The sequence below is a fragment of the Rhinatrema bivittatum genome, chromosome 9 (genome assembly GCF_901001135.1).
Source record: "Rhinatrema bivittatum chromosome 9, aRhiBiv1.1, whole genome shotgun sequence".
NCBI classification, from domain to species: domain Eukaryota; kingdom Metazoa; phylum Chordata; class Amphibia; order Gymnophiona; family Rhinatrematidae; genus Rhinatrema; species Rhinatrema bivittatum.
In genome coordinates this window covers 133,211,050-133,236,435 of record NC_042623.1, presented here as the reverse complement: position 1 = coordinate 133,236,435, position 25,386 = coordinate 133,211,050, and the positions used below count along the sequence as shown (strand labels likewise).

The following is a 25,386-nucleotide window of genomic DNA, read 5'->3' as shown; positions in this document are numbered from 1 at the left end:
GACTTGTCTGGAATGGACACAAAGCAACATGCTCATGTTTTTCAAGGCAGGTTTTTGAAATGTACTCCCCTTATACGGGAGACCTTTTCTGCTTCTTGGGAATTAATCTGCTACCAATACTGCAAGATGCCAGACCTTGCATGTCTTGCGATATCTGGCCTGAGAGCCTGCATGAAATAGGGTTTTGAATTTTTCTGACCCTAGATGGGTCTTTGAATCCAGCAGCAGAGAGAGGATGGTTAAGTGAGAAAGCAGCTAGCCAGAAGTAAATTTGGCAAGAGAAAGGACAGGAACAGTATCTCCTTCTCTGAGAAGAAAATAAGGTGCTGAGGGGAAAACATTCTAAGGTTTCCCTTAGCAGGCCTTAAATAATGCACTTACATTCAGGATGCTATAACATTTATTTATATAAATTTCTATTATGCTGATCCTCAAATCTCAGCAGAGTACAAAAATTATATAAAATAAAAATGGATAAATAACTTAATATTAAGAAGCACTAGCAATTAAGGAGCAAAAGCTACTGGAAATCTGAACGGGAAGAGGCGGAAGGAAATCACATCAGTCATGGAAGGCCAGGGTAAACAAATAAGACTTTAGCAGCTTCCTAAAATGAAGCAGGTCCTTTTCTGCTCCAATTTCCAGTGGAAGACTATTCCATAGAGCTGGGCCTGCAAAAGAAAAAAATGTGCTTGCAAGACTTCACAACTCAACTTTTTCAGGGGCATATATGCAACCGGACTTCATTTCCCTACCTATGATGTGAGTTGTTTGATATCATAGGCGACCCTAAGAAGCTGCAAAACCATTTTTTAGAGAGTGATTGGAAGGAGAATCAAATGGAGATACTACTGCTCTTGATAACCAGAGTACCATGGATACTCTGGTTTTAGCTAAAACGCTCACTATCCCCCCCTTCCCTTATACTAGGGAGGTAACACAGCAGAGGTATCAGGATCTAGGCAATGAACCCCTGATTCAGTAAGCCCTATACTCTCTATCAGGTCCAATCCAGTAACGAGTGGTAGGAAGAGCTGCGTTAGTGCCCGGCGCACCCGCAGTTGCCGCACGCACAGTCCAGCTCACCTACCGCTCGAACCTGTATGTAAATAGCTTGCAAATGCAAGCTGCGTCTAAGAAGCGTCCGTGAAGCGTTAGGCCCACGCAACCCATTTTACTGTATAGAGCGCCATACAGCGCCTATACAGTAACCTGGGTGCGCGGGCCTAACGCTTCACGGACACGCTGGTATCTGTCATTTCAAATGACAGGTACCAGGAAGTGGACAGTTCTCCGACGCTCGGGATTGTCAGCCCTCTCTCCCCTCCTCCCGAAGCAAGCAACTAAAGCGGAAAAAAGCGAAAAAAGAAAAAAGCAAGAGAGAGGGGAGAGAGGACGGGCAATCCTATGCTTGGGATTGCCAGTCCTCCCTCCCCTCCTCTTGAAGCAAGGCGCGAAAAGCAGCCTTGCTTCGGGAGGAGGGGAGAGAGGACTGGCAGTGTAAAGCGACGAAGCAACTTACTTTTTTTGCAGCCCCCCTCCGGAGACGGACATCGGCGAGGACGACCGCGGCTCCCCTGCCTTCAGCTGCCCGCGAAGATGGACGCATCGCACGGGCGAAAGCGGCCCCTGTGCGTGCAATTGGGCCGCTCAAGACGTGACGTCACATGCCGTGACGCCAAACATCGTGACATCACGCCTTGAGCGGCCCAATTGCACAAACAGGGGCCACTTTCGCCCGTGCAGGCATCCATCTTCGCCGGCAGCTGGAGGTAGGGGAGCCGCGGTCGTCCTCGCCGATGTCCGTCGCGCGTTACTGGATGGTAGGGAATAGCTAATTCGATCGTTAACATATAATATACATGCCGCGGGCGGAAGGGGTTACCCGGGGATTTAAGGACGCGGTAAGAGTAGGTTAAAGGGGATTGTGGATCGCAGGAAGGGCTAACGCGGCCAGAAAGTGAGTAGAAAGCGGGTTAGGAGCAGGGTAAACACGGCCGCACTTTACTAGATTGACCTCAATATAAGAGTGAGCAACAGCCATTGATGGATGAAGAGATCAAAGTGAGGGCCCCCCTTCATTATAGTGCTCTACTGGCTGTAGAACAAGCAGCTGGTGACCTTAGCACTACATCAACCATCACAAAGCTCACCAGCATCAGGAACAAAATTGATAGTGACCTAGCAGACACTGGTTTTCCACTCCCTAGCTCCATACAGGAGACCTGAAAGGAGCTGCTCTGATCCTATGGCAGTGTCATCATCAGGCATAGACCCCATAGAGATCAACCAGCCTGGGATAGGATAACCCCCAGATGCTCCCCAGTGACAGGAAACCCAGGTCACAAGCTGACATAGGAGGGATCCTTTGGAGGCCTTTCCTTTCCTTATGGGAGAAGTAAACAGGACTCCAATCCTGACCTCTACTTTCTCAAAACCCATCCAAACTGGATGATCCAACCAAGAATGGGCAGGAATTCACTCATCTAGAGCAGCGCTTCTCAACTGGTGTGTTGCAACACACCGGTGTGTTGCGACACACTAATGTGTCGCCAAGCACCAGCTGGTGTGTCACTACTTCCGGTGTCCCACAGCCCCAGTTATACTTCCCTTTACCTTTTTCCTGCCCCCGCGGGCCAATGGGAAACTTCCTCCCTTCTTCCTGCCCCCGCAGGGAAATTGGAAGCCTCCATTATTCCTGCCCCCGTGGGCCAATCGGAAGCCTCCTCCCTTCTTCCTGCCAGCGGGAAGAGGAAGCCTCTGATTGGCCGAAGGGGCAGGAAGAAGGGGGGCATCTCATAGCTCGCGGATGGGGTGGTTTGAGGGGGGCTGGGAGGAGTGACAGTGTCCAGACCCGTAGCGTCGAAGAAGCCCGACCCTGTGGCCACCAGGGGCTGGAAGTGCTGAAATTAAACACAGCGGCGAGCCACAAAGAAAAAAGGCCACCCTCGTCAGGAACCACAATAGAGTAGGGATTCCCCAAAGTGGCAGTGAGTTGCAAGCACAAAGAGTCCGGTTGCTCCAGGGATTCTCCCCCCGATGCAACAGTGAGCGCAGCAGAACCGCATTTAAAGTAAAAGTGGCACTCAGCCATGCTGATTACAGATGGGGCAACTGGAGCTCCCAGCGGCCATAAAAGCAGGCAGATGGGGGGGCTGCGGGAGCCTAGGGATATCCTGACAGGCAGAAGAAAGGCTTGAGTGCTGTGGCATATTTTTCTAAAATAAATGTTTGCTGCTTCAGTGTAGCTGAGAAGGCAGTGGCAGCACTGGGAAATCTGCCACTGCGAAATTGAAGGGGAACACAGCATTGGGGCTCTAAGCAAAGTGAGTGAGAGAGTCAGAGATTGGGCAGGGAGGTGACTGGGGTGTGTGTGAGAGACAGAGACTGGTCGTAGGGTTTAAATGGGGTGGGGGTGTGTGTGTGTGTGTGAATGACTTGTGGGCCCTAAAGAAGAGGACCATGAGGACAGAGCTTCAGCAGCTGCTGCTGCTCGTGGTATGTGCTTTCAAGGGAAAGGAGTAGGAGAGTTACTGGAGAGGATAAGTAAAGGTGGCATTTTAAGTTTTTCTTTCTTGATGGACTGCCTTTTTAATTATTGAGTATTATGTGATGTGTCTGCTGTTTTGGAAATATTTTATTGATATTTGGACAATTTTAATAATTTTTACGAGTTTTAATTGTTTGACCATATTCTGTTCATCAGCTGTTTTGAAACATTTATAAATATAGTTTTACAGTTATTTCTGTGTGGGGATCTATAGCAGCTTGGCTTGTTTTGTTTTCCTAATAGGAGGTGTATTAGTGTTTAGGACCTGATTTAATATTTGTAGTGTTGCCTTTTCATAGATAGGGTTGTTATGTGTTCCATAATGCAGGTATAACTTTGTGCGGATCAGTTTCTGTGCATTATTGCAGATCCTGGGACTGTTTCTCCATTTACATTTCTCCAGGTTTGCACTGCATGCAGAGTGGCTTTTTTTGGTTTTCCATTCATTTGTCTCCATATTTATAATGTGTGTTCTTTCTGTACTTGGTGAAGGTAGGTTCTGTGTGTGTGTGCCCGAGGTGAGGTATTTTACTAGCATGTAGGCAATTGTATCAATCCTATTTGTTGTGTTTTCTCAATAGGATATGCATTAGTGGTAAATTATTGCCTTTTCATAAGAGGGGCTAATGTGCCTGGTAGTAAAGGGAGTTTGTTTTGCTTTTACTAAGTTGTCATCAGAACCAGAATATCTTTTTTTTTGCATGGTGACTTCTATGGGTAATGCCTAATTCTGCGCTGCATCCATTGTTAGGGGTCAAAGGGGTTCCCATGGATGCAGAGTGTATGTTTACATATAGCCCTGTGACAGTCATATGTTCAGTGTGTCATGCGTGTGAGAACCATTTGTCAGGTGTGTCCCGGCCGAAAAAAGGTTGAGAACCACTGATCTAGAGGGCTCGGCTGAAGATTGGCCAACTTATCCAAGAGATGTCTCGTGCACCAGCATTCAAAATCCTTTGGAACTCAGTAGTATATAGCATCTGACAATGATTGTCAATGTCGCAGCAGCACTCAAGGTAAGTGTGATATCTGCATCACTTTGCATCAGTATAGCTGTGCCTGAAGTTGAAATCGTTGGCACAAGTGTGACAGACATTGCAGTGCCTGGCAATGGTTCATAGTCGGCTCTGCTACTTTTGCCCATGCTGCGGCATTTATCATTGCCCATGTTCATTTATTTAAAAATGTATTTACCGCAAATCAATTTTTAAGTGGTGAACAGTAAATACATTCACAAAATCCATTATAAAATTTATAAAAGCAAACTAAAAACAAACATTAAAATATCAAAATGCATTCCATTCCCTAATCACTTACCCATTATCTAGCACATCTTATTAATTTTGTTGCACACATTTCCTTAATAATCTATTTTAAGCTTAAAATTCAAACATCCATTGTCTTGATTTTTATCTTTTTATCAGGGCCCTGAATAAAATCTATATCATTTGGAAAAGGCCAAAGAAAACAACCAATCTTTCAACATTTACCTAAATTTTAGGTAGGAAGACTGGTCTTTCAGAAAACTAGGCAAGCCATTCCAGAATTTTGGACCTTGCAAATAGAAGAGTCTCTCTTGGGACTCATCCAACCTCATCAGTTTGAAAGAAGGGACATTCAATAGACTGACTCGCAGATCTCAAGGTCCTGATTGGACAATACAGCTTCAATGCAGCATTAAAGCTCACAGGCACCAAGCCATTCAGAGCCTTAAACATTAACATTACAATCTTAAAGACCCTCCACTTTATAAGTAACCAGTGGAGTTTCTTTGAAAAGGGGATAATATGCTCACAGATTGGTATCTCAGCTACTATTCTAGCTGCTATATTCTGAATAGCTTGTAAAGCTTTATAGCTGTCTGAGGAAGGCCAAGATAAAGGGGATTACAGTAATCAGGAGATGTTAATACTAACGAGCGTATCACGGTCTTTAGATCCAAATCATTTAAGAATGGATGCAATCTTTGTAGAATTTGTAGTTTGAAATGGGCCCCTGTCACTGCCTTAGCAATGTGTGCCTTCATGAATAAGGTAGAATCCATGATAACCCCAAGATTCCACACTTCTGTTACTATAGGAATCACAGTCCTCTCTACCATCAAGACTTTTGGGAATGTCAGGGTCAGGATATCTTGACAAAGAATTTCTGTCTTCGCCATGTTTAGTAGCAACTTATTGTTCATCAGCCAACCCTTCAATATAGTCAAACATTCCACTGTTCTTTCTAGAGAACAATCAATGGACTCCTTTATAGGTACATAAAACTGTAAATCTTAAGTAAAAAGACAATAGCCCATATCAAAGCTAGAAAGGATATGGCAAATTGGGGAGACGAATATATTTAATAGGGAGGCTGACAAAGCCAACCCCGGTGGAATCCCTGTTTTTAATTGAAAGCAGCCTGAATTTTTTCCTTGAATGACTATAAATTGAGAGCGATCCTCCAAAAAAAAGAAGAGAACCACTTCAGAACATTACTACCGATCCCAATATCACTCAAATGCTTGATCAAAATGGAGTGATCAACAGTATCAAATGCTGTGGTCAAATCCAGCAACACATGGAAAAAAAAGCCTATTCTAGAGTCAAACCCCTGTCTAAAAATAACAAATTGTGATAATAATAGCTTCCAGTATTATAGTTTGCACAGAAGCCATATTGGTAATCACTGAGCACGTGATGAATATCCAGAAAATCTTGCAATTGTGTTGACACAACCTTTTCTACTAACTTAGCTAAAAAGGTAAATTGGGAGATGGGTCGGTAGTTGTTTACATCATTTGGATCTAATGTAGTTTTCTTTAATTTAGGCCTTACCATTGCACTTTTTAAAGATTTGGGCAAGAATACTTCCTGTAGAAAGCAATTAATTGCTTTACTCAAAAACATGGCACCTCAGCTCGAAGACACCTAAACAAGACATTTGAGCAATTATTCAGAGGAAAGGTTTCAAATTTTTGATCAATTCCTGTACCTCAGTTTGGCCTACGAATTCAAATGACTCCCAAAGTATCTCAGGCTCATTTTGCTCTGTGAAAACATTAGATGAGAAAAGAGCAGTGAGTTTTCAATTTTTTCTCTAAAACAAACAAAAAAAAGCATCCAAATGTTTGTGGACTTAATTCAGTCTGAGTAATTTGGTTAGTAGGATTTGATGTTAAAGATTTTACTATGTGAAATAATTCTTGTGGTTGATTTGGAGCACTTTGAATCTGGGATGAAATGCTGCAGAAGCGACCACAGTTGACTCCGCTGTTGATCATGGGGATGTTCTCTGATAGTGCTGATGCCCAGCTCCCATTCTGTATTTTACCTGCATTGATTCCATTAGTGGCTGACGTCCGGTGCAGATTGATGGCATAGACTGTGCTCAATGGAGCCATGAGCTGATGGCAATTAGCACTGCTCAATGGTACCTGGAGCTAGTGGCACTTGGTGGCATACAACAGTGCTTAGCATTGATGGTGCTCAGTGGTGTCTAGTGCCAATCATGCTCAATGACACCAGGTGCTGCTCAGCACCAATAGCACTCAGCAATACTCTGTGCCGCCCTGAACCAATGACACTCGATGGCACCCCAGCGGTGCTTGGCACACAAGACTCAGACAATGCTTCTGACCCCAATGGTGCTTGACAGGGTCCAGCACTAATAGTGCTCATTGTGTCAGATGCACTTCATGGTGCTTGGCGCTAACTGTGCTAATTGCCCCCTGGTACTCTGTGTGCATGACACTTGACGGTGCTGACAGCACATACAGCGCTCAGTGCAGACAGCTCCTGGCTCCATGGTACCTGGTGCCAATGGCTCCCACCATCACTGGGCTCTATGGCGCCCCACAGCGACAGTACTCGATGATGGCCCAGTATCAATACCCTTCAGTGCGAGAGTACTTGGATGTGCACAGGTATCCAATGCTTTCAGTGCATGACACCACTGGTGCATCAGTAGTGCTGAGTGCCCATACTCAGGCTCTCCCCCACTCCTCCTTTGGAGCCTGCCCCTACCAAAACATGCTAGCAGGCAGGAGGGAAGGCCATGCCATTCAGGAAATCAGAGGTGATAAATTATCTTATGCCCATGGAGACTAGTGTGGTTTCCTAGGACTGTGTAGGGTGATGAGCTTATAGGAGGAGAGCTCATCGACCTAGTTTTGAACCTAGAGCACTGGCCCAGGGGGAATCAATCCTAGATACTTTGATGCCATCATAGCCCCTTGGTCAGATTAAATTTTCTTGCCTGGAACACTAATCTGATGATGGTGGAAGCCATGCAGGAGGGGTGGGCTGCCAAGACAAGTTCCTGAACCCAGGTTGAGTCTAGCCCAACTACCCAGGAGGAGACCGTTTAAGACAAGAGGAGGACACGAAGGTTGAGAAAAAATAAGCCTCTACAGAAAAAGTGTAAAATAAAATAAAATAAACAAACTTACCTAAGGGAGGAACAAACCTCCAGGGCCATGCAAGAAAAAGGATTCTGCAGCTACATAAATATTCACTGCAGTAGCTGTGAGAAGGAGCAAAGAACCGTTATTTGCAGACTCTGTGGGGGGGGGGGGGGGGGGGGGGGAGAGAGAGAGAGAAGGGGGAAGAGATTGAAAGCCCCTGCCTGGGAGGCAAAAGGTGATTCAGAGAGCATGCTCAAAACTTCTAGAAGTTTTGAAGTCAAAGTTCCGTGATGGACGCCATTGAATGATGTAATCCACATGTGAGAACTGCCATCCTGCTTGTCCTCAGAGATTTGTTATAACATCCTTGTACTTATATATCAGATTGGCACAACCATTGCCAAATGACAACTTTTGATTATTATTTCCATAGTTGGGAGATAAACAGCCCTTCATAAAAAGTACCCACTACATATTATCTAAGCAATGCTAATTTCAAGCACTACAACAGAAGATTATCACAGTGCTCCTGTGCTAGTGTTTTAATCTGGTTTGAACATAAGAATGAAAAACTCATTACCACTCTTCCCCATGACTAGTGATTTGGCATACAAACAGGAGGGGCTGCAGCATGTTGCTTTCTAACTCTTTTCTGCTGGCTGGATGAGTCTCTGAAAGATTTATTTATTTATTACAGTTCAGTATTGTCATAAACAATGTATTACCAGCAGTCAGAGACGAGAGGGACAAAGATTTTTAGAAAACAACTGAAGACTCTGTTTTTTTTTAAATGAAATATAAATAATGTCAAAGACAAAAGGAGAAAAGATCCTGAAGGAATGAAGTTCTGTAGTCTGGGTACCAAAAGAAACAAGACCAGGAGGCTGGAAGTTAGGGTCTACTCTGCAAATAGGATTTATAAGCCTGACAGTCCAAACCAAGAATACTTGCAGGAGGCTAAATTAAGACAATAGTGACTGGTGAAATTGTGGACAGAGCTCCATGTTTCAGTCTTGCAGAAGTGTTCTAAAGAAATAGTTTGTAAATTAATATTGCTAAGATCTTGCCAGGATGGGCCTTGAAATGCTCTTTAGGCCAGATCTGCCAGAAATAACAATGAGAAATCCAACCCACTACCTAATTAGAAATAGCATTTGTAAAGAGACAAAAGTTAGAAAGGTTTCCCATGTGCTTTAGTCTGCTCCAGATAAGTAGTGACAGCTCTTTTGCTACACAGTGAGAGAAAAGTAGCCTCTCCTTTATGCTTATGCGGAAAGAATGTTGGAAAGACAATTGTTTGATTAAGATGGACAGTAATCATCACCTTAAGCAGGAATTTGTATATGTGCACAGCGCAGATTTGCATGCACTGCTTCCATTATACACAAATCTATCTCATGCATATTCATTGTGGATAGAAAACAAAGGCCTGTCTGTGGCTCTTGAGGACTGGAGTTGACCACCACTCCTCTTTAGGATTATGGGAGCAATTTTAAAAAACTGGAGGGGGGTGGGGGAGTTTGCAGGTCTGCAGGTATACCTGCAAGCTCATTTTCAAAAGAGGTTCCCTCTGAAAATGTGGAGACAGTGAGGAACACAGGTACTTTTGTATCTGTTTTGAAATGAAATCCCTGCATACACTGCTTCACTGCCCTGCTGGTTTTTGGGGGTTTTTTTTACTGGAATTTTGCCACATTGCCAGGATAGCTAGGGATCATATGACCAAATACTGATGAAAATTAGTGAGCAAATATATTTTCATGTAATTGTTTATTTCTGCTGCACAGAAAAACAGATTTAAAATGGGGAAAAAGTACTAATATTTAATGAGTTTTCTGCCCATTCCCCTCACTCTCCCCCCCAAAAAATTGTCTTACTAAACTCAATATATAAAAATGGGGATACCAAATGTGTTTCTTACTAAATTGATCATTATTCATTGTTTTGATGAGGATTTAAGGTTAATGCACAAACTTACCCTCTTGCCAGTCCCCCTGCCTACTGGGGGATGTGCTTCAGCAGCCTGCCGTATTGTACACACCATCAGTTCTATAAGAGCACTTTCCTGCCGATCAGACATCACTGAGGACAAGAGAGAGAGCAAAAGACACACACACGTATTTGGTCAAAAATTTGTTAGAGATTCTAACCAGTAAGATGTGAATGGATAGCAACATTAGTAAAAGCAAATTGGCTTACCGTAAACAGTATTTTCCATAGATAGCATGATAAATTAGCCATGCTCTCTGGGTGATGTCCTCTGGCGGCACAGGGTGGAGCTTTCTCTCCTAAATTGCAGAACTTTGCTTTCCTCACATGTGCGGCTGATCCAGCACGTTTCTGTCTGTCTTTCTCCTCAGTTGGTAGTAAAGCCACATTAGTGTAAGGATGGAGAGGCTGTCCAGGGAGGAGGGCGGGGGTCGAATGGCTAATTCATCCTGATATCTACGGAAAACACCATTTATGGTAAGTAAACGCTTTTTTCCCCATTAATAAGCAGACTGAATTAGCCATGTTCTCTGGGAAGCCCTAGCTTTGAACTGCTGCTGCTGCTAGATTTATTAAAAATCAAATCATATTTACAGATCATATTTCCACTTTTTGCATATAAAATTTGGTGTTTTATTTCGATGACAACCTGTACCATCCTGTGTATCACCTTAAGTTCTAGCGATGTGATGAAAAACTGCTGACCCCACTAAACTGTCTGAAGCAGATTGTTGGTCAAGACAATAAGTGGGATGTGAAGGTATGAATTGATGACAACATAGCCGCTCTATAAATGTCTTGTATAGGTATATTTTAAAGATGCACTATAGTCACTGCAGTTGTTTGCACTTGATGTGCTTTAACAGAACCCTCCAGCTGAGTGGAGTGTGCAAAATTGAATGCACTGTGTTATCCAATTTGATAATGTTCGCTTTAATACTGGTGCACCTAGTGCATTTGGATTAAAAGAGACAAAATTGGGATGAACGCCTGCCCGCTTGGGTTCTTTTCTTGTAATATGCTAAAGCTATCTTACAATCCAAGGACTATAACAACTTCTCTCTGTCATTCTTGTGTGGTTTCAGAAAAAACGTGGACAGCATGACAGCCTGGTTTACATGAAAGGTAGATACAATTTTCGGTAAAAATGCAGATGCATCCGCAGGTAACCTTGTCATGATGAAACTGCAAGTACAGAGAATAGTGCACTAGTGCCTGAAGCTCACTAACTCACCCTGTTGAGGTCATTTTAATCAGAAACAGTACTTTCCAAGTTAAGTGTTTTAGAGAGTTTCCAGAGGTTCAAACGGCAGAAACATGAGCTTGTCTAACACCTTGTTTATGTCTCAAAGACCAGAGGCTTGTGGACTGGCAGCTGAAGCCGTATATGACCTTTCATAAAAAGATGCACCAGTGGGTGAACTGAAATGGAAACATTATCCATTGTATGATGTGCAACTATCGCACTTAAATGTACTCGAATAGACAAGGTTGCTAGACCTGTTGTGGATAGCAAATGCAGATATTCCAAATAACTCGGGAGTGCAAGTGAACGGATAAATATCCCTAGACTCACACCACTGGAGCTATCTTTGCAATTTAAAGGCATAGTTCCTCCGTGTTGATGGCTTTTTAGCTGACACCAGAATGTTTTGAATTTGTTGTAGTAGCCGGAAGTGGTCTAATACTGTCCTCTCAATCTCCATGCCATCAGCTACACAAAGGAATTCATGGGATGTATCAAAGTTCCCCTGTCATGCATTAGCAGCTCTGCATTGTTTCCCAAGGAAACTAATGGATGAATGGTAAGCTGCATTAGACAGGCATACTGATTCAGCCACACTGGAGCAATGAGAATCAGATCTGCTCCATCTCTGATGCATTTTTGTACTGTTCGAACTATTAATGGTATCGGAGAGTATGCGTAGAACAGGACTCCTATCCATGGAATGAGGAAGGCATCCTGCATTTTTCTCACTGGGCTTGGGTAGTTGGACAGAACCTGTGCGGTTTCCTGTTGTGCTCTGTCATGAATAGGTCTATGCATGGCATGACCCACTCACTGAAGAGATAATGTGTTACTCCCTGATCAAGCAACCACTCATGAGGGTGAAAGATTTTGCTTCTAGTCAGCTTCCATGTTCTCCATCCCTAGCAGGTAAGTCGCCTGGAGGGTGATGGAGCATGTTCCTGCCCACTCCAGAATCTGCACTACTGCCTTCCATAATGCCCTGGAACTGGACCCTCCTTCCTTGTTTATGTAAAACTTGGCCACTTCATCATCCGTAAGTATTATCACACATTTTCCTAGAAGATGTGCTGCAAATGTGTGAATTGCATTTTTTATTGCTCTTAGTTTCAAGAAGTTGATCTGGTAGGTGCTCGCTGTCTGAGACCTCAAAGCCCTAGGTTTTGAGATGGCGCAAGTGAATTCCCCAGCCCCACATTGAGGCATCTGTAGTTAGGATTGGTTGATGCAGAGAACTCTGAAATGGATCTCCTGTATTTAAGCTGACAGAGTTAGCCATCAAGCTATGTCCACCTTCATGATTCAAGTTATGGTCACTCATCTGGACATAAGTTGCTTGCATTGAGACCAATGGGCTTTCAGTCCCCATTGCAAGCTGTGCATGTGCAGGCGAGTCTGTGGTACAACGTGAATCACTGCTGCTATACGCCCTAATAACCAGAAGTCGGTGTGCAGTGGAATGTGTCTGCTGCCATAGTTGTAGAACTAATGAGCGTTGCACTTGGGCTCTTTTGCTAGGTAGAAAGGCTTTGCAGATGGTTGTATTTATCATTGCTCCATGAACTGCAGAACCTGAGCTGGGGACAGGTTGTGCTTCTCATAGTTTATGATAAAATCCAGGATTTCGAGGCAGAGAATTGCTTCAGCAAGGTGCACTTGAAGATCTTCAGATTTTGGGGCTACAATTAACCAATCGTCCAGATAAGGGAAAATCCTTAATCCATTCTTGCACAAGTCGGCCATAGCTACTGCAAGTCATTCTGTAAAAATTCTCAGGACAAATGAGACCCCCAAAGGGGAGAACCTTGTACTGGTAGTATTGAGCATTTATCTGAAAACAGAGGTAGCGCCAAAAGAACTGGAAGATTGGGATGTGCATATAAGCATTCTTCAGATCCAGGGAGCACATCCAATTGTTGGATTGAAGGAAGGGTAAATGGATTTGAGGGATGACATCTTGAACTTTTCCCTGCGGAGAACTTGAGTGAACGAAGGCCCAAAATTGGATAGACACCCCCGATTTTCTTTGCAACGAGAAGTATGGGGAATAATAACTGCTGTTGCGCTGAGTTTGCAGTAGTGCGTGTAACGCTCTCTGATGAAGTAAAGATTGTGTCTCCTGTTGCAGAAGTGGAGCTTGGGCAGGGTCCCAAGATGGCACTGCAAGGTGTGAGGCTGTGGGGGGGCGTTTGAAATTCAGCTTGTAGCCATGGAGAATTATATTTAGTACCTATTGGTCTGAAGTTATGGCCTTCTAAGACTGGCTCAAGTGTGACAGTCTGTCCCCCACTGGCAAAGATAGCTGTGACTGGACTTCATTCAAAAACCATGCTGCGATTTTGTGATGGTCTTTGCTGCTGCTTTTGCATCCACTGATTCCTAGAATGACCCTCTGCTGCGACTTTTGCCCCTGTTGTCTGGGAGGTTGGTACGGTGGTGGTCTATAAGCATGACATGGTCTGTAGGGATGTCTTTGGTACAATGTTTTTTTGTACTGAGAATAGTACCTTTTGGTAGAGCTCTGCTGTTCTGTTGCCCATTATTTGTTACTCCCTCTCTTTAAGCTTGTCGCCAAATAGGTTCTCTCTTTGTCAGGGCAAGTCCGCCAACTTCTCATGGACGTCTTCCCTGATAGCACTGGCTTGGAGCCAGGCCGTCCTACGAGCTGCAATTGATGCTGATGTGCATGCTGAGGTATCAAAGGCCTCATAAGGTACATATCAGGTGTTGCAGCCCCTCTTCAAGATCAATCAAGGGATGAAGCGATATCTGGTTACTTGCAGCTGCCCTAATAAAGGGCTTTAAGCTGCAATTGATGCTGATGTGCATGCTGAGGTATCAAAGGCCTCATAAGGTACATATCAGGTGTTGCAGCCCCTCTTCAAGATCAATCAAGGGATGAAGCGATATCTGGTTACTTGCAGCTGCCCTAATGAAGGGCTTCAAGCTTTGAATACATTCATATAGGTATTGTGTTATAAAAAACTGATGTTGCTGAATCTTTGAGTTCAGCATGAAGCTCTGGAAGACACTGCAGCCAAACTCATCAAGAATTCCATTATCCTTCCCGGGCGGCGATTTGGAATCAAGTCTGGATTTTTTGGACTTCTTCATGGCAGACTACATAACCACCGAGGCCTGCGGGAGCTGTACCATCCTGTAATCGATTAATTTTCACATATGAAATTTAAGATCTGTTTTATGAGAGATTAGCACTCCTGAGAAAGGGGGTTCCCATGATTTGTCCATCACTATGTCCAATACCGTATGTGAAGGTAAGGCTTTTGGTTCCACCGGTACGTCAAATATCTTTAGAACGCCCATCACCTTGGATCTGGGATCCAAAATCTTTATGATTTCCACCTTGAGTACTGAATCCTACAGCCCCTCTTCAAGATCAATCAAGGGATGAAGCGATATCTGGTTACTTGCAGCTGCCCTAATGAAGGGCTTCAAGCTTTGAACACATTCATATAGGTATTGTGTTATAAAAAACTGATGTTGCTGAATCTTTGAGTTCAGCATGAAGCTCTGGAAGACACTGCAGCCAAACTCATCAAGAATTCTATTATCCTTCCCGGGCGGCGATTTGGAATCAAGTCTGGATTTTTTGGACTTCTTCATGGCAGACTACATAACCACCGAGGCCTGCGGGAGCTGTACCATCCTGTAATCGATTAATTTTCACATATGAAATTTAAGATCTGTTTTATGAGAGATTAGCACTCCTGAGAAAGGGGGTTCCCATGATTTGTCCATGACTATGTCCAATACCGTATGTGAAGGTAAGGCTTTTGGTTCCACCGGTACGTCAAATATCTTTAGAACGCCCATCACCTTGGATCTGGGATCCAAAATCTTTATGATTTCCACCTTGAGTACTGAATCCTACATCAAATTTTCCAGCGAAGAAGAGGGCTCTGGTGGATCCTCAGGGGGATCAGATGGAATCCCTGTAGAACTACCTGGAAAGGACAGAAGAATCTTGTGGATCTTCTGGATCTGGTGAAAATAGAGGACTAGGATCCTCACCTTGATCTGGCAGATCAGTGTCTTCCTCTACTGGAGACTAAGGATGATCCCACCATGGAGAGAGTTTGTCCTCTGAAGGGCTGAGTGGTTGTTGAAACTGGGGACAACGTTCAGACTCCAGGGAAGGAAAAAAATGTTTTCAAGATGGTCATGATTTGATCCATGGCCTGCGAGGCTGCTCTACCATGTGCAGTAGACTATCCCACCTTCCGTGAAGTGATCATCTCTGCAGTCTGTCGTTTTGGGAGGTAGATTTCCTATCAATGCTCCTTGGCAGGGCTACTGCTGCCAGAAATAAAAGAAGAGTCTGGGGCCTTATGATGTCTTGACGTCACCAGCTCCAGATGTGAAGACTTATGTCTCAATTAGAGGTTCCTACAAATGGGGAGATTGGTTATTTCCTTGTGACAGATGAAATATCTGAATATATTCTCTGAGAGGAAGTGGAATATTCTCCCGAGAGAATGTCCTTGGGCGAGGACCTCTACTCCTCCTGATCCAAGGAACTAGAGCCATACAGCTCCTCTGGAAGAAAAACTATCTGAAGGTCTGCCCAGGTTTCCTTAGGCACGCCTGATGAACGTTTTGTGAAGTGCTCTTTGGTAGCCTTATAAGTGGCATATTTAGGTGGCCCAGATTTCGTGGTGCTCTGCTGATATCCTGAATACATTTTAGTTGTCGACCGTCGTGAATAGTGTCTGTGCTCCATGTGACTTTTGTGCTGAGAGCCTCGATGAGTGGTCATGCGACTTCTGCTTCGACTGAGTCGCCTGAGTCGAGTGCATCGTAGTGTGTGGTTAATGCATTGAGTACTGTACTGCATCTGATGCATTGAGGCATCCTTCGATTTCGCGTCATGCTTCAGTTGCACCGCCCACTGTGGCATCATATATGCAACAGGACCACATTTAGATGACGCAGCTGGCCCAGACTTGGGCGCTAATTTTCTTGTCATTTGGGTGTCGCTAAGTTTAGCATGGAGCACACTGGGTTCTTTCCCCATCTGGCTCTTTTTGATCCCTTGGCCTGCAGAAGTTTCAATGAGCCCAATCGATGACACACTTTTCCTGGCTGGCGTGCTGAGTCTTGGGGCCTGAAGACTGTGTGGAAAGGCCATCCGTCGGAGGTAGGAATGGGGCATATGAATTAGACAAATCCCTCATTCTCTCTTAGCTTTGTAATTTTTACTGCTCTCCTTCTCTGCGCATGCGGAGACATACTACCGCAGTCTCGGTAAGTGCTCAGGCCTCAGGCACAAGTAACAATAATAATGCCCGTCAGTGAGGGACATAACCTTGCTGCATTGGCAGTATTTGAAGCTGGGTGCTTTCCTGGATATAGTAGCACTGAAAAGTGCTGTTTTGAGTTCTCCTAGAGAGTGAAGAAGAGAAAGAGGAGAAAAACTCTGGAGAGAAACTTTCTACACGACTGTTTAGCTGCATGGAAAAAAGAAACTGAGGAGAAAGACAAACGTGCGGGAACAGCCGTGTATGCACAGAGAGTAAAGCCCTGCAATTTAGGAGAGAAAGCTCTGCCCCATGCTGCCCAGGGCGTCACCCAGAGAGCATGGTTAATTCAGCCTGCTTTTAGATGGAAAAAAATATTCATCTTTACGATGAACATATATACCCACCAATTAATACAAATACATCTCCATTCGTTAATATTTTTTTTTTAAACTTGTTCTACAATCCCTTGACAGATATGGTAATACATATTATCTGTATCAGGGCCCTCCTGTCTTCACAAATGCAGGAGAGAACCAAAAATTCTGAGAAAGGAAAATTCAGAGTGTAATTCAATGTTATGGTGCACCTATCCGCATTTTAAACGACTGTTGTTTTGGGAGGTGGATTACCTTAAATCTTAAAAACTATAGAAATATATCAAGTATTTCTAAATACTGATCTTTCTGAAGAGAACATAAACAGAACACTGTCTGCATACAACTGCATAGCAATCCTTTATATTCCAGGTTAGTTCCAAAGGCACTGCTCAAAAGGTTCAACAGCTCTGGCAAACAGTTGAGAATAATATAGGAACCTGTCAAACTTCATTCTAATCTGAACTCATTTTATGCCCACTGATTTGAAAGGAAATTGTAAACCTAGAGGTCGTGAGTGAAGACAAAATGTAAGGAAGCATTTTTTCACAGAAAGGGCAGTAGATACCTAGAATGCCCTTCTGGAGGAGGAGAAAAAATGACAATGGAAATAAAAAATAGTGGGATAAACTCCAAGGATCCCAGGAGACAGAGGATGGTAAACAAACCACTGGGTAACCTATACAAGGTGGCAGTTCAGCTCATAAAAGCAGCGGTATAACTAGTCTGCGCTTCCAGGAATGTACTGAGGCAAGTTGAACAGAATGGCGTTTACAACTCTAAACAGTCCACCAACTGCTGGAGACTGAGAATACTGGCAGGCTGGGGTCACTGCAGGATTATATATACTGTGACATCAGCTTGCTCCATTTCCATCTGCTGGCAGGGGAGCATAAACCCATTGGTCCTGAATCCATCTGTCTACATGCTAAGAAATGTACAATTAAGCTCTGGAATTCATTGCTGGGGGATGAGGTAAAGGCAGCTGGTGTAGCTGGGATTAAGAAATGTTTGGACATTTCGTTGAAGAAAAGGGCCATAAACTTAATAACCAGATACACTTGGGAGAAGCCACTACTTATCTCTGGGTGTTAGCAGCATGGGTGCCATCTACTATTTGGGATCCTGCCAGGAACTTGAGGCTTTGATTGACCACTGCTGGAAACAATATACTGGACTTGAAGGACTCTCAGTCTGACCCAATATGGCGATTCCTATGTTATATACATGTACTGTTGTTGACAAACACATCTTAGCAGTTCTAGAAACCTCTTTGCAGAGACAAATGTCTGACTGACAAAAAAATTTTCAGACAGCAGTCCAGTGAGAAGACGGAATTATTTGAGACTTCTCATAATGAAGAATAAATCCCAGGGCAAGAAGGGTGAGGGAACTGTTTGTGATGTGGATGTTTTGGCATCTTTGAAGGACCTGCCCAATATTAGCCAGTCATCTAAGTAGGGAAAACCATAAGATACTGTCTTTCCTTAAATGAGCTGCTACCATTGCTAGACATTTTGTAAAACCTCTTGGGGCTGCTGAGATACTGAAGGGTAAGACTTTATACTAGTGCATCTGAGATTTTCTGTGTGTATAGGCATTCATGAGATCCAAGATAGTCAACCAATCGTTAGTTCTAGAAGTTGAAGCATGGTTTATAGGTTATTCATTTTGAATATTTCATGCTTCAAGAAATGCTCAATTCCCTCAAAACAAGGTTCACCTGTCCTCGAGAATGAGGAAGTAATCTGATTAAAAAACATGGTTCACTCTGCTTCTGGAACCAATTCTCTTGCATGAGAAGATAGGAGAGATTAATTCTTGCCTTACCAGCAGTATTTGATCTTTGGGTGAAAGGTTCTTGAAATTTAATTTGTAACCCCTTTGGATGATACTGAGTACCCAATGATCAGTGTTGATATGATTCCACTGATGATTAAAACTGCAGGCTTACTCCTGCTGAAGACAATTGAAGAAAAGAACCTGTGTCTGCTTTTGCACTGACTGATGGACTAACTTTGTTTATGGTCTGTCTCTAGCATGCTACCTTGCTGGTGGTTGAGGTTGTTGCTGAGACTAGAATTGCTTACTCTGGTAAGGATATGATGTGTAAAGCCTAGTGGCATAGTAAAAAGGGTGGTATCTACTGTCATACTGTTTGATTACATGTAGCTGTGGTCAAAATTTGAATAATTGTACATTGCTCCTTTATTATGTTTACTGTTTCATTTACTTTATCTCCAAAGAAATTATTTTGCAAGCATGGAACATCCTCTAACTTCTCATGGACATCTTCCCAAGGCTCCAGGGTCTTGAGCTATGCTAATCTTCAGGTAGCTATAGTAATAGCAGATGCTCTTGCTGAGGTTATCTAATGTATCATATATCCAGAGAACACTGTTTTAAATGATTTGAAAGATGATTAATGTTGCAAGTTTTATTACACAGAAAGCAAAAAAGAAAACTCAGGATGTTACTAAATTAGCAAGAAGTTATAATCTATCTCGCATCAGCCACCCGGTCTGCTCCATCATACACGATACATGTAACAAACAAATATATTTCCTTTTCGGAGAAAACTAGTGAGACAAGCGTGGTCTTCCATCAATGTTTATTGAATCAATGAAGAGACCCTGAGTGAAATGTTAATTTGAGTTGATAATGTAATTGCGGTGCTCCTGATGAAGCTTTAAGCGAAACAACGTCCGCTGTCGGACAAAGATCATAATTAGTGGAACCACAATGGGCAAAGATTACAATTAATGGAACCAAATTTTATTTGCAAAGTAAAAAAGCCTAAAATGATATATTTGTTTATTACATGTATCACATATGATGGAGCAGACCGAGTGGCCCGTATATTACAGGGCATGCCATCAGGCTTGCTGATGCGAAATAGATTAAAAAATCAAAAGTTATATAGTTAACGCAAGACAGAATTGCTGATTTAGTAACATCCTGAGTTTCCTTTTTTGTTTTCTGTGCCATTTAATGTGAAAATTCTTGGCTCTTTGATAGTGGATATAAAGTTTTATTACACAATGGCAAAGAATATCAAAACTATTTAAAAAATATTTCAAAACATAAAATTGGTACAACACATTTATCAATTGCCCTAATAATCATTCCTCATTCACACTGCTTCTAAACTATCTGTATTGTTATGCATTTATAACATGTATAGATATCAACATTAAACATTGTCAAAATATATACAAAGTGCTTGTAATGAAACAATGCCACCCTTGCAATAGAGCTAGACTTCAAGAAAGATACTTTGTGAATTGCAAATGAGTCAAATGCAAGATATCTTCATTAAAAAGGGAATACAGCTGAATCTCCATTCACAAGAATGGACACATTGTAATTGTTTCACAGGACAATTGATCCAATGTTTCTGTAGTCTCTGCTCTACTTCTGAAATATCCTGTATTCTCTGTCCCTACAAAGGCCTGTTTCGCTGTCCAGTCTTTCTCAGGGGAAAATATTGTTCATAACTATTCATGCGTTGATAGCATGGACTGTATTTAGTGAAGAGGACTCTCTCGCTTATTGTTGATTCTACTTTATATGTCGCTTTGTCAATCCAGTGTCTCAAGAGTTCAACTGTTGTTAACAGCTTGCTAAATGCAGCATAATCATCTGTGAATTTCCACTGTCTTTTTAGGGTGTTGGAAAACTTTTCAAGTCTCTCTGCTGGAACTGTATTTGAAGCTTCACTTTTCTCTGATTCCACAATTCCAGCACCCACTTCAGACCTAGTGGGAGAACTTACTAAATTATACAAAAGATGCACCAGAACTATTTATTTATTTTATTTATTTTTAATTTTTATATACCGAGGTTCTTGTATCAGATACAAATCACTCCGGTTTACATAAAACAGTGAGATGCCCAAAAGGGAGGGGCTTTACATATAACTATAAAACAAAGTACAAATTGAACATGGCATAGAATAGTTACAAGAAAAACTTTTGAACTCAATATCATATTATAGTAACAAATAAAACAATAGGTATCATAGTATTGAAAAATAAAGTAAAACAATAAAGCATAGTATGTACAATAAAGTGTATATTAAATACGATAAAGTATGAATAAGCGCAGACCTCTAGGTATGATTTGTTGCTTAACATACTAAATGGAGTATGTTAAGCAACAAATCATACCTAGAGGTCTACATATCAACAAGGAACCACTGATGGTTACGGAACGGTTAGACTTCTACGATGCCGACTAGCGATCCGGCAGCGTTATTCCCATGGATAACAAGAGACTCAACACCACAGTAGACTTTACTAAAGATAAGTGCATTGATATCTTTTGCACAAAGAATCTCAAAATTACCCAGAGTGATTGATTATAAAGCCCTAGCGCTTAAACAGGGTTTACTTAAATAATCCAATAAGCCTGAAGTGCTATATGATGGTCACTCTATAAAGACTCTGTCCTTTTCATAGTAACAAGATCGTAGTATATTGAATATTTAAGAGTTTCATGTTACTTTGGGTCATTTTTTATTTACCTGTAGGAACTGTATTTGGAGCATTCTTCTGCTTCTGAGACAGAAAACTGGAATTTTGCTTATAGGTCAGGTCAAGTGACAGATAGAATTCTCCCTGAACTTCTGAAATATGTTGTCTAGCTATTGTGTAATCTGAAATTGATGTGCCGAAATCCTGCTTTGTAGCATGGTTGCTTGGTAAGACCTTTTGCCCATTGTGTCTAGCAGACTACATTATTTGCCAGGAAGGACATTAGAAAACATCTTTGATGTCTTAGTCTTTCGAAATGCCGCTTTCATGTCTACCAAATCATGGGATAGCTGAACCTTATGACCTAGACAATCTCAAATTTTGTTTTTCAAGTCCACTCTCTTGGTAACAGGAGGAACACACAGAGTGGTATTTCAGATTTTCAGCTGAAAATTATTTAGGGTCTTGTGCAGTGATACAGCTGAAGGATATTTTAGTACATTAATACATTATGGCATACCTGAGAGTACTTCTATCTGCTCAGCATCTTCTTTATTGAAAATTGGATGGAATATGCCATCTTCTGTATTAATGCTAGGTAGGGGAGATCTTCTGGTGCAGTATTACTTCTCCAACTCTCTGGGTATGGATTCTCTGGGATTCTAGGAGAGTCCAGAATGGCTTGAACAGATAAAGTCTCATGAATCAGAGTCTGAATCTTTAAATATGGAATGGGGAAGTAGAATGTGTCTGTGAAAACTGAGGCTCTTCTTTCTCTCCCCATGGCATTTCAAAGAGTTCAATCTGCGAATAATGAAGCATTTCTGAAACTTTTTCCAAAACTAGGATTTACTCTCTTGATGGTAGTGGCACATAATGGATTATGAAATCATGCCACATCCTTTGCACAAATGTGGTACTGTCTTTACCTGGTAGGAAAGTCATGGAAGCGGTATTAGATTTTGGAACTAGAATCAATGGAGACTTTTCTGAGGACATTGGCACCAATTTCCATGCTTTCCTCTTGTTGGCACTGACAAAGAAGGCACTGACTTCTGCATCAATGGATGGCGTAAACTTCGGTGCTGGTGAAACATAAGCCTCGATATCCGATGGTGCCAAGAATTGACTAAGGATTTATGTGTCCTGTCATGGACTATTACTTATCCTGGTGGGAATAATTTGAGGAAGAAGTCTCCTTGCTTTGGCATCTGGGTGACTCAGGCCCTCTCAAAGTTGAGGTTTTGATTCCCTCACAGGAAGAGGCCTCAGAGAAAAAAGTTTTACTTGCCTATACTTTAGTGCTCTCTGTGACATTTTGACAAGTCTCACAATTTGTAATATCATGCAACGGCTGAAGACATTGTAAGCAAATGTTGTGGAGATCAGCGTTAGCTATATTATGACTACACTTTTTATACAAATTAAATGGAGCTTTCCCCAACATGGCTAGCTCAAAAATTTAATTTGTGAATTGTTAAGTGAGAGACATGTGGAGAAAAAACATTTATAATCAGCTATGGGATTGCTTTCTATGAAGAATTACCATATTCCCCTTTGGATTGTATAGTGAGAATTAAAAGGTTCAAGAAAACTCATTTCTATTTTTGTCTTGTGAAGCTTCTCAGTTGGTGAGGTCAAAGGATTGTCAGCAGAGCCCAGATAGTATGTAACACTGAACTATCAGAATCTACTTTAAGATGGAATTCCTTATCTATGGAGGATGGGACTTCTGGGGTACAAAGAAAATACAGTTGAGTCACTATCTGAGCATTCAGTAGCGATGAAACCACAGAACAATGCTATATGAATGTTCTATTGCTTGCTGATATCTACTAGACAATTATGAAAAAATGTCCCTCTTCATCTTGGGTCCCTACCAATTTAGGAAACCAAGAAAGGAGGAATATTTGTCTATTCCATCAGTTCTGCTATATTAGTTTGTGTCAGTTCGTACTAGTGAGTTGTGACCTCCTTCCAGAAATGAAAGCTGAGTACACAATTTTTCTGTAATATCATTGACAGCACTTATTGATGGTGTAACTAACAGAAATCCAATATTGCATTGTCAAAGCACTGCAACAAAAAACAACTATAAGAAACCAATCGGAACACTAAACTTCCAACATCTTGAGAGAGATATCCTCTTACCATAAAACAACTTGCTCTTGTGAATGAGAACCACAAAACAAAGGGCAGGAAGAAATATCACTACAGGTTGAACAAAGGCTTGTCCTCTTATATAAAGGCCCAACATCTTGAGATGGCGCTGGACTGGTGTAGCAGGACTCACGGAAAGGTAATTAACATACAAAAATTCCTCCTTCCATTTTGTCCTGCTACACCAGTCCAGGTCAGTCCATAACAATGGGAAGTAAAAGAGCCTAACTAATTAGGGAGGGAGGAGTTAAGAGCCATCTGAAGTAATGCCACTCCATAAGAGGTGTCCTTTGCCAAGACATCTAGCCTGTAATGTCTAGCAAAGGAATATAAGGTGCCGACTTGCAAATGACTGCAGGGGAAAACGTCACTGTCTCTGCCTAAGAGGAAGACTGCACTTTGGTGGAATGAGTATGGACTAGCTCCAGAGCTTTCCGGCACCTGAGCAAATACACTGAAGAGATCGCATCCTTGATCCATCTGGCCAAAATTGCCTTGGATGCCACCCTCCCTCTTACATGGCTTTACAAACACTGTTTTAAAAAAATGGTCTGATCTATGGAAGGAATTCTTTGCCTCTAAATCGATAAACAGTTGATGAAGATCAAATAACCTCAAAGATTTTTTGGCACCTTAGCACTTCTCCATAGAAAATGCTGGAAGTACCACTGACTGGTTAACATGGAAATCAGATAAGACTTTCAGCAAAATCAAAGAAACTGGACAAAAGATCACCAAATCAGACAATTTCTCGAGGAAGTGGTCTCTACAGTACAAACTTTGAATCTCTGAAATGCAGCGAGCTGAACAGATGACCAAGAAAATCAACTTTAAGGAAAAGTCCTTAAATGAAGCATGCTTCAGAGGCTCAAAAGGAGGTGATACTAAGGCAGAACCAGGCTGAGACCCCACTGTGGGACAAAGGGATAAAATGAAGGCTTTAATTTTTTAACATCCTGAAAACACCAGGATGGGCTACAATCAAAACTTCACCAACCTTGCCAGGGGGAGATCCTATAATCTGAACATAAAAATTAAAAAAAACTCACCAGCTGCGATAGAGCAGGACTTCTATTTCTCTGACCTATTTGAGAAGTTTAGGAATAACCAATGCCGAGTAACCCTTTTTTCTCAAATGCACCTCTCAAGAGTCAGACCATATGACAATATGGAGTTGGATCATCCGTGAGAACTGGATCCTGCATCAAGAGTCCCTGAGACACTGGGAAATGCAGAGGGTGCCAGACTTGAAGCCTCTTTGGATCCACTTATCACAGCGTTCCGAGGCCAATTTGGAGCTATTAGAACCACCAGACTGCTTTCCATTTTGATGTGGCACAGAACTCTGCCAATTAAGGGCCAAGGGAAAAACATAAAAGAGCTCTTCTGCCATCCAAGGCTGAATTACAGCATCTATGTCTTCTGTGCTGACTGAAGAGTCAAGGAACCATTGCATTTCTGTGAGATGCCATGAAATCCATCTGAGGGACACACCACTTGACAAAAGGCTCTCTCGCTAATCTCCCATTCTCCTGGATCCAGAAGGTTCCTGCTCTGGAAATCGTCCTAAACGTTATCCTGTTCTACAATGTAAGCTGCCAATAAGCACTGCAGGTGCTGCTCCGCTGAAGGGAAAAGATCCGTCTCCTCCATCACCCCCAGCTTCTGATGCCCCTTTGCTTGCTTGTTGACGTATACTACTGATGTGGCATTGTCGAACAACACTCCAACTGCATTTACCTGTAGCAAGGGAAAGAACCAAATCAGGACCATGTTATAACCCTGGTTTCCAGGCGGTTTATGGTCCATGCAGCCTCCTCTGGCGCCCAACACCTCTGGGCCTCCTGATCTAGAAAGTGAGCTCCCCAGCTGGACAGATTTGCATCTGTTGCAACCAGCACCCTGGAGGGAAGCTCCAGGCTCATACCGTGTAATAGATTC

At 42.4% G+C, this 25,386-nt stretch overlaps 1 protein-coding gene across 2 annotated transcripts in view; it reads right to left on the bottom strand.

Annotated features, from left to right (window-relative positions):
• Positions 1–25,386, bottom strand: part of STAG1 (stromal antigen 1) — an 815,655-nt gene that overhangs the window by 345,214 nt on the left and 445,055 nt on the right. For both annotated transcript variants that reach the window (XM_029617274.1, XM_029617273.1), the window contains one exon: positions 9,916–10,019. In XM_029617274.1, the coding sequence (XP_029473134.1) occupies positions 9,916–10,019 (104 nt within the window). The remainder of the gene's footprint in view (positions 1–9,915; positions 10,020–25,386) is intronic.